Raw genomic sequence first — 10,182 nt, forward strand, 5'->3', positions numbered from 1 at the left:
GTTTTCTTCTGCTCAGTTTTCTTTCTCCTTTCTTTTTTTGGAAGAACTCACAATCTGCAAAGTTTCAGCTCACTCCATACAGATACACTCAGTCAGTGTTTACTGTATTGTGAAATTTGCTATCAAAGACAACCCTACAGCATTCAAGATTCAGAAGTCTTTTTCACACAGTTCTCCTTGTTAGGTATACAAAGAAGGATCTTGAAGAGCTATTACAGAGTGTGAAAAGAAACATAAAATTTGATCCACTCTTTATGTTCCTATCTCAGTACCGAGACTGAAACAAAGCAAAACCTACTATCCAGGACTGTAGCTGCCTCTTTGTAAGACACTTCCCAAATGCTGTGCAGCAGTACAGTTTGCTCTATCTATGGATGGTGTTACAATAACAGTCCACTTTAAAACGTTTGGATGTATGTTTCAGCTAAGATCTCAAGCATTTCAGTACTGCTCCTGACTAGCTAAGCTGAAAGTCAGCTGAAACACAGGCTCACCCTTGCTAATTAAAATTTCTGGATTATTTATTTGGTTATGAGTGGCCCAGAACTTACAAAACGTATCTACTGGTCTGTCCCATGCCACCTGGAATTCAGAGCTGAGCTGTACAAAGCTGTAAAAGAGCATAGAGGAAAGAGCAAGCTAAATTGTAGATAGCCTCCAAAAACCACTGGCTTGAGCAGACTTTTCAGTTGCACGAAAAAGTTTTTGTCTGTCCCTTCTTAACCATGACAGTGTTTGTAACAGCCACTCTTGTGCAAAGTAACTTTACCGCTCTCATAAGGAAGGCTTAAAGCTTAGATGATTTGGGAGCTGTATTTGTGGATAAAAATCAAAACCCAGCAGTACTTCTGTTCCATAAATAGGCAGCACCTAATACCTTAAACTGCATAAAGATACAGTAGAACGGTACTATTGCATTATGCTTATGGTCCTCATATTATGCTTCAATTCCCAAAATTTCTAAGATGAAAGTTACTAAAAACACCTGAAAAAGATTTGCAAACTCAAAACCATCTAAAGTGATACTTGATTTTCCAAATCCCACAGTTCAGATTTACTCTACTTGGTCCAGTGCTCTGTCCTTAAAATTGCCTTTATAGTTATCACCATGTCTACACTTGGAATTGCATCAATTTAATTAAATAGTTTTTAAAATCTGGTTTCAAATTGAACAAGTTAGTGTAAAAATCATATGTAGACATGTAGCTTGGTTTTTATTCTCTAATAATTGTCAATGAATAACTTATAAAATGTTACCAGTGTGTCTTACGTCAAACAAGAAAGGCTTATTGAAGAACTTAAAAGGCTGCATTGAGATTGTTACAAAAAGATGATAAGTCTTGGGAAACCGTCATATCTCATTACTAAAATCAGTATCCTAAAGAACAAAAAAGGTTCTTTTATGTAATTTAAAAAAGAAAAAAGATGACAGGATTCAAAAAAAATCCCCAACACCTACAGTAATTAAAAAGCCTAAAACCTCAGTAGGAATCTGTCTGTTCTTTAAAAATCAATTTACAAGACAAAATGCTGACAATATGAAATAAAAATATTTTTTACCAGATTCACTAAATTCTTAAAAAGAAGAAACATGGTATAACGGAAAGAATATCAAAGGTCCAGATTTCAATACCATGACTTCTAATGTTATCAAATTATTGTAGCGATCATAGTCCAGTTTTAAAATTTGTTGAGTTATAGAACCATGAAGGTCAAAATCAGTCTCATCATTGCTATTTTTAATGTAGTTGTAAGTGTAGCATTGCTATAGCTGTGAAGAACTAAGGATATGAGAAAAGACAGGCTGTAGGCAGGTAGAATGTTTCTATTAGACCAGCTGGGTATAACTGGGAAAAACTTGCAAAGCTTTGAGGCATACAAACCTCTCCTCAGGCTAAAAGCTTTTGAGTGCAAGGTGAGGTTTTTTTCCCCTGTTTTATCAATTGATCAAATGTTCTTTCTCCCTTTCCTGTTTATTATTTCACAGAGATAGATATTAGTCTCAGATAAAGGAAATATAAAATAACAAATATAAGACAGAACCAAACAATGCTTGGCTTCAACAAAAGAGTATTTTCAAGTTTAAGGCACCTGCTCAGAACTGGCAGTCTCTTCTTGACAGTCTCCTGTGTTCATCAGCACCTTTGGTAGCTCAGAACTTTGAACCTCTGTTTCTTACCACAGTCCTTATCCAAAAAGAAAGATAAAACACAAGTTTTGAAATATCTTTTCGTTTATGTTGAACAAAAAAGCTCAAAGCAGTCATAGCTACTGGCCAGTACCACAGAAAGCTGTGTGTGGGCAGATTAGAGAGTAAAAGGATGGGATCACTTGAGAGGAGGGTAAGAGAAGCAAGTCACATGCAGATGATGAAAGACTGATCAGCAGTGGAAGAGAGGGGAAGGGGAACAGAAGTGCTGATCAGTGAAGAAAGGAGGAAACAAGAAGCACATTGTGGGCTCAACTCAAAATGTTGCGGCTCATCATTAGCTCCCATGGATACTATAGGTCTAAGCCCCTTGGAAATGGTAGACTCATATGAGCAGAGATGTAAACTGACTGAAGAATTTTTGATGGGCTATCCTGCCAGCAGGAAATGCAGATTTATTAATATTGAGCATTCTGCAATAAATATAAGTGCAGCATTCTCAAAAAGCCTAAATAACATAAAAATAATAAAAATTTCCACTCAGTTCCATTATCAACATCCAATGTTTCTGAATTTCATTTTAAATGATCCTTTGTTTTGCAACATACTATACATTGTCCATACTAACATAGTAGCACGTTTTGAAAATCTCATTGAAATAATTTCACTCACTTGGGGTTTTTTTCCGTATCATGAATTTACATCATATAAGGACTTTTTAAAAAATTCTCAGATGTGGGGAAAAAAAAAAAGTCAAAATAATGACTTTCCCTGTAGCACATGCTTTCTCTGAGATAAGAAGTTTGATTCAAAGCACACACTGAAATTAGTCGGACATCCATTGATTTCAATGGAGAAGATCTATGAGGAGAGCTTGAAGAATAGAAGGAAGAAACTGGTGACAACAAATTGAAGGAATTCCTTTTTAAACAATGCCTTACAAATATACACAATGATCATTCAGTCCTGCCTTTGATGTACAGCTCCCCAAAGCTTTAACTTTGCTACTACAGGAAAAGCAGAACTGGGCTCCCAGACCAGACAGGCACGAACCACATCTGTTCCCTGACACACTAGAATTAACTAATGAGGTACCGCTGACTGCAGTGTGTATTTGCATCTAGACTGGCAAGTCCATACCAAGGTCCTGCATCAATGGAGACTCATCTGTGACTTGTCATATGGCTCAAAGCCTTGCTTTGGGCTATTTTCTAGAAATATCCGTTACATTTCCTAAGTAAGACAAAACTATCTGAACAGTATTTATTAAGCTAACATCAGATCTACCAAACCAGGACCTGGTTTGTATCACAAATCTGGTCATGTGTCTCTTCTGCATAAACATGTAAAGATACAGAAAGCTCAAGGTGAACTGATTCATAGGCAATACGTACTATTGTTTGGACGAAAAAAAATAAAACCAGGTTAATACTCGCACCCAGGCTGATTTTATCTTGTAGCTCACTGAAAATAAAGCTTTTGTAATGGGAATGTCGATACAACCTTACCTGTAACAGCACAAACACAACTACTGAAATACAGTTTTGAGTAAGCTCCATCAAGGAGTGTTTTGTAAATGAATAATGACTTTGCTTAAAGCCAATCAACATCAAGTGTGTTAAAAAAGATGAAATAGTGCTGGAAGGCAGTGGGAGGTAGAGGAGCCTCAAAGTGCAAACAGGTGCTGATCTCCCTTCAGGGGGGATTGAGTGGCACAGACCTTACAGGCCTGTCACTTCTGATCAAAGCAAGCTCCAAGACCACATAATCACCATCACCCACCTTTTAAAGGATGCCCTGATTTATCATCTGTCAGTGTTAATAACTTGGCTACTCTGTCTAAAATACTTAAGAACATTACACAAGGATAACATTTCAAATTTTTTTAGAGAAACGTGTAAATGTTTTAAACTGAAATGCACTGAAGTTCCTCCTTTGAGGCCATCTGTTGTTGGAGACCACCTGTCATCAAAAGACCACCTGAGCACATAATATCCCATCATTACAGAACTATCCCCTTGAAGCCATGGATTTTAAGTGTTAGAATAAGAAGGGTGTATGTTACAGACATTGTTGTTACTGGGCCTTTCATATAGTTTGAAGCCATGGGATGTCAGCCATATGTGAATAATGGCTTCATAATAACATACATATGAAATGCTACTTTGGGAAAAATCTGATAAGAGATCTGAACATTCCGTGACTGAGCTCCTCACATCCTTTCAACCATGGTGCTTGCACTGTGCTGTTCAAAGTGTTCTAATACGTCATACCTAAGACTAAACCTTGAAACTATTGAGCTTAATTTTATTTCTCTTTACAAGGAGCATTGGCACTTACTTCACTGAGAAACAAGACTCATATTATTGTAAATAGAATTTTGTGGGGTTTTTTTCTGAATCCCATTTTCCTCTGCTGATCTCATACTCTTACCTCATTAATCTCTTTAGCAAACAAAAGCACTCTGCACCAAGCTACCCTTGCCAAAACAAAGGGACTTACTATGTTTCTTCTACCTGTCCCTAACATAGGAATCTCTACCTGAATGTCGAGACATAATCTACATGGTCACAACCTACACGTTTGAGACAATTTCTACCCTCACAGCTCCAATGGGAAAGAACAGAGCACTTGTACACAAGCCTGCGCAGACATCTGATTCTTCACAGTGTATGTATACACTAACAGAATGAATATTTTAGAGATATTTTTAGCTGATAAACGCCACTGGACTGTGATAAAATATCCTTTCCGGAAGGACATTCTGGACTTGCATTACTTCCTCAACAAGTTTGCTATGGAGTGACTGAGTTGTTAATATATCCACATATAGATACTTTTCTTAGAAGTCTACTGATAAGCAAATATCCAATAGGTCGTGACAGTACTTAGAGAAAAAAAACTATAATATGCAAAAAAATAAAGATATGAACATGATTTTACTAAAATATAAGAATACTGTGAAAAATAAGTAAGTTTAATATAGGATATTTTTGTGATATATTTTCTTAAAGACTTTTTGTTTTATTATTATTATTATTATTATCAGTATCATTTAACTAACATGCAGACTTTTAAGACAAGAATAAAATTATCTGTTAAATTATTCATGTTATATTAAAACCTGAAATGTTGAGAAAATAAATATATAATTTTCCCTTAATAGTTGTAAGCTTCCAATTCCTTAAGTAGCAACTTCAATATTAAACTGTTAAGACTGTTACGAGTTACGGGACAGTAAGAAATACATTTCTGATTTAATTAATTCTTAAAATCTCCTTAAAGACAATCACTGTACTCTGCTTCATTTACAGTAATTAGTCCTGATGTAATGAAACAAGTGTCATTATATACTTAAAGAATCTAGTCTGCTTACCAGTAAAAAAAAAAAAATTTTAAAAAAATCCCAAATAACTGCAAAGCTGAAATCAAATCTAAATGCTTAGTTTACAGTTTAGCAAGAATCTGTTTGTAACATGATGCATCTAGCCAAGCATTCATATTTGGCATTTTCATAGAACTTGCAGTTCTGCTCTGGTGACAATGAAGGGCCTAAGCTGACAACTGATTAAACTCAGAATGGCAGCAGGAATTCAGCCACTGCTGAGCATCTTTCTTCATTTCTTTTCTCTTCCAGAATCCTAGTAACAGACTATAAAAATACATGATCAACAATGAAAGCAAATCATTTTCTATAGTCTACAAAAATAGTGAGATGTTTATTTCAGTGGCTAGTGTATTTTAGAGTGAAGCCTGAAACCATTCTCTAAACAAATCTGCCGCTAGTAAAACCAGCACTAACCTTTACATCAGAGAGAAAATTTGTGAGGCAGATACATTACTGGCACAGTGACACACATAATGACAAAACACATATTTGAAGAATTCCTGTAGCAATTTCCAATGCACAGGTTATTTTAAAACTTTGTATTTCTTGGGATCTAATGTAATTTGTCTTAACTAAAATACATACAGACGCGAAGGCATTAATTCAGTAGTTTCAGAAGTGGATTTGTTTAGTGCAATGTCCTACTTTGGCTCCAGCAGGGTGTGCTCTGACAGGATTAACTTCCAAGGCATCTGAAAGCTGTGTATCAAACAGTGGCACATAGGCACAAAGAAGGAAAAATATATTTCCTCTTCCCCAAAAGATAAATTTTATTTTGAATGCTTCTTTGCATATGTGCATTTTAGACATGAAGATTAATAATACCTGCACCATCATTTTTTTTTGTCATTCAAGTTCCTAGTCATTGCTAGAAATATTTTAAAAGACGACAAAAAATTATCTGTCGCACTGCACAGATACATTGAAAAACCAGACCGCTAAAAAAGATTCTTTTGTTATAAAGTTCCTAGCCACAAGATGCCTGTCACGGGGATCCTCACTCTACCAAAGTCCATTAAGACCTCGTTTCTTTATGTGATGAGATACCTGATAAAGGTTTTTCTAGAACAGCCTGTGTGAGAAAGTGAGGTTATATTACTATCTCACCAGGTGATCACACAGCCTGTTAGTTAACTGCATGGAAAACTTGAGGTTCATACAAAATCATGCTCCACTAAAAACTTTTTGAAAATGTGTTTACAATTTTAACTTTATCATAATAGCTTTCCTAAGGTAGTATTCAAAGTCTGTATTTATATTTCTCCTGCCCCCGACCTTCCCGAAGTCTTTTCCCAAATAACAGTGATACTTTCAGCACTTAAAGGGGAAAAAAAAAAAAATCCCTGAAAAGTAGAGACTGAATTGTATTCAAACTGTGCTGAAGTGAGCCAGCTATCTTTAACATGCTGAACATACCCTATGCAAATTTTGAAGGGGTGTTAACCAAGGATCATTGTTGTAATCTCAGTGCTTTGTAAACATGGTACTACTCTACATCACTGCAGCTTTTTTACATCTCTAAAGCTTCTTCCCATTCAGTTTTCTCAGTTGCAGAGGCTCACAAAAAGATACAACTTCAAAACCATTTAATTCCAACTTGCAATTTCTTGTGAGTAAATTATTGTTCTATCTGCTTATACTTGCAGGCAAGTTTAACAACTATTATATTCAAAGTGTGCTTTTATCAAAGAATTGAGAAAACAAGTTTATTAACCACAAAGCACATCAGAGAAAGCTTAGAACACACAAAATTATCAAACTAAAGAACATATTTTATTTTTAATAAAATAGTGGAGCATGAAAAATAATTGTATATTACAAATATATACAGCACAAAACTGTGCACCCCCAGCACAGTAAAGAGCATCACTCTATACAAAGCTTCCCTTTGCAGAATCTAGTGCTTCTTGATCTATTCATAGTGAGAATTTGTTTAACAATAGAAAGAGTCAATAAGCCCTTTGGGTCTCTTTGAATTGATCCCCCCCCTTTTTTTTTGCACAAATCAGTCCAAACGTGTATAACATTGGCTTGATTTCCATTAAAAAGCCACAAAATGTAACACTAAAGGGTTTCTGAGGACTAGACCTCTTAGTTCTTTTGTTAAGAGATTTCTTTTGTTGTCTTTATGTACAGCAAAATACTTGTTTCTCTTTTCATGTCATGGTAAGAAAAAAAATGTATTGCACATTATTCTTATTCACAAAGTTTGTGTCTGGTGCAGGAAGTTTCTCTTTTAGTGAAAGAATATTGGTGAGCATTATAGATTGAACCTATTTTTAGGCATTCCAAACCCACTAGGCTGAGATGAGTTGTAAAGGATTTTTTTTTTTTTAAAGTTAGCATGGAAGTTTCTTTCACAGATAGCATACTTACTGAGGATAGGCCTCTTTGGGACCTGAGTTTCCCTAAAGAGACAATGCTCACTTGGGCACTTTTAAAATCAAATCATTGCTCCATAAAACTCGACTATACCTTGTTACTCAGAAACCTGTAGGAAATCCAGCTCAGCTACACAAAAAAAGTTAAATAGGGTGTTGTTTGTTTCGGATTTTTTTTTTTTAATAAATCTGAGGGCTGGATGAAGTACTTAACTACAAATTAGTAACAGAAGAGACTGTTTTAATTCACAATATTTCTTTCACTGAAAACCTTTCCCCAAGTATGTTTACCTTCAGTTATTCACCAGGTCCTGAATTCAGCATGATACATTTTTTGCCTTGACATATTAAACTGTTCTGACAAAAAAAGCACCACTTATTTTTTTAATTTCTGACTGCTACTGTGGACGTTTGTAAGTCTGTAAGGTGAGATGTCTTTTCTAAAAACCTGGTCACACACAAGTGGGTGGTTGTAATGTTGATTCATATTTTGCAAGGTGAGTTTTCTGTGGATGTTGAGGTTTTTTGTAGATTCCGCTACTTGTAATAACACTTGCAGGTTTTCTCCTACTTCTCTTCTTTAATCTTCGACTACAAACATTTTGCCAGGACTGAAGAGTCTTGGAAGTCCAGATCCACATACCACTAGTAATGCCCACGACTAATAACATAAAAATTTTGACCATAAAAATTTCTACTGCTGGAATAGAGTTATTCATCATGCAGTCTAAATTTTTAGTCTGATTGTTCATCTTGCATTTCTGTTGAGTTGCCACAATTTTCCAATAATCCATATTAAGTCTTTCATAAAAATAGCAAGCTATCACACAAGTTGCAGGCACTGTATACAAGACTGAGAAGACACCAATCCTGACCATAAGCTTCTCCAACTTGTCAGTATTTTCTCCACCTGTTTTCATCACCCTCCTGATATGAAAAAGGGCCACAAAACCCGAAAGAATGAAAGAAGTGCCAATGATTAGATAACAAGCCAAAGGGATGAGTACAAACCCCGTCAAGGCATTCACATCCATGCTTCCAACATAGCACAACCCTGTCAGCTCATCTCCAGCCACCCTTCTCATAACTAGGATCATTATGGTCTTCACAGCCGGAATGGCCCACGCTGCCAAATGGAAGTAGCTACTGTTTGCTTCAATTGCTTCATGTCCCCATTTTTTCCCAGCTGCTAGGAACCAAGTTAAAGTCAAGATTACCCACCACAAGGAACTTGCCATACCAAAGTAATACAGAACCAGGAACACAATGGTGCAGCCAGTGCTCTCCAGTCCTTCCTGGATGACATAGAGCTGGCCGCTGTCCCTATCACAGGCAATACTTTCAGCACCTGAAAAGAGGCGAATAATGTACCCCACTGAGTAGACGCAGTAGCACATCGAGAGGAAGATAATGGGCCTCTCGGGGTACTTGAAACGCTGAGGATCTATCAGAAAAGTGAGTACAGTAAAAGCACTGGAGAAGAAGCACAGAATGGACCAGATGGCAATCCAAATGACAGCAAATTGTTTGTCATCCTTGCTCCAGTAAACATCAACCCCCGGAGTGCAGAGCGGTGCACAGGAAGCGCTTTTTTCCACATGGTGGAACTTGCCAGGATTTTCACAGGAGGTTCTGCTGAGGCTGTCCTTATGCTGCTGCAGGTCGTGGCCGCTGCTGGGCCGCTGGGGACGAAACATGGGTGGCAGCATGCTGGATCCTCTGGGTGGCTCATCAGATCCGTTGTTGGGGGCTTCCATGCACAGGTAATTGGGGTCGTTCTTCCTGGGCAGCTTGCTGCAGTTTAGGGAGTCTGGCCATTTAAAATTGAACTGCTCCATAATCGGAGAGCATTTCAGCCTCGCCTGCTCGCACATAACCCTGCAGGCTGGGATTGATGTAGAAACCTGCTCTGTGCACATCGGGGCATAAAGGGAGCAGAGGAAAAATTTCAGATGGCTGTGGCAACCATACTCCACCAAGGGGGCAAACTCGTGGAGCTGAATGGCAGCTTCCCGTTGGTTTTCATGTCCCATCAGGTTGGGCATCCTCGTCATGTTGTACCCTATATCCTTGCACATGGGGATTTCTATGGGCTGGCACCTCCCGTCCCCGGGGCGGTCAATGTCTATGGAGCTTATCCCGGTGCAGAAGCAGGTCAGCCCGCACAGCACCGCCAGAGTCCGGACCAAGTTCCCGGTCGCCGGCCCCATTGTGGCGGCCACGCGTCCGGCCGGAGCGCGGCTCCCTCCGCGGGCGCCGGGGCC

The 10,182-nt window shown here is 37.8% G+C and overlaps 1 protein-coding gene across 1 annotated transcript; it reads right to left on the reverse strand.

Annotated features, from left to right (window-relative positions):
• Positions 1–7,288: 7,288 nt before the first annotated feature.
• On the reverse strand, positions 7,289–10,176 carry FZD10 (frizzled class receptor 10). The gene has a single exon (XM_026860063.1). It carries the CDS (start codon positions 10,126–10,128, stop codon positions 8,371–8,373), a length of 1,758 nt encoding a protein of 585 aa, XP_026715864.1. The 5' UTR covers positions 10,129–10,176; the 3' UTR covers positions 7,289–8,370.
• Between the last annotated feature and the right edge of the window lie 6 nt (positions 10,177–10,182).

This window comes from Athene cunicularia (genome assembly GCF_003259725.1).
Source record: "Athene cunicularia isolate RWA chromosome 15 unlocalized genomic scaffold, athCun1 chr15_part1, whole genome shotgun sequence".
Classification (NCBI taxonomy): Eukaryota; Metazoa; Chordata; class Aves; order Strigiformes; family Strigidae; genus Athene; species Athene cunicularia.

Bases quoted from the DNA above. Each gene is read 5' to 3' on its own strand.
- FZD10 (XM_026860063.1), bottom strand. From the start codon at position 10,128: ATGGGGCCGGCGACCGGGAACTTGGTCCGGACTCTGGCGGTGCTGTGC.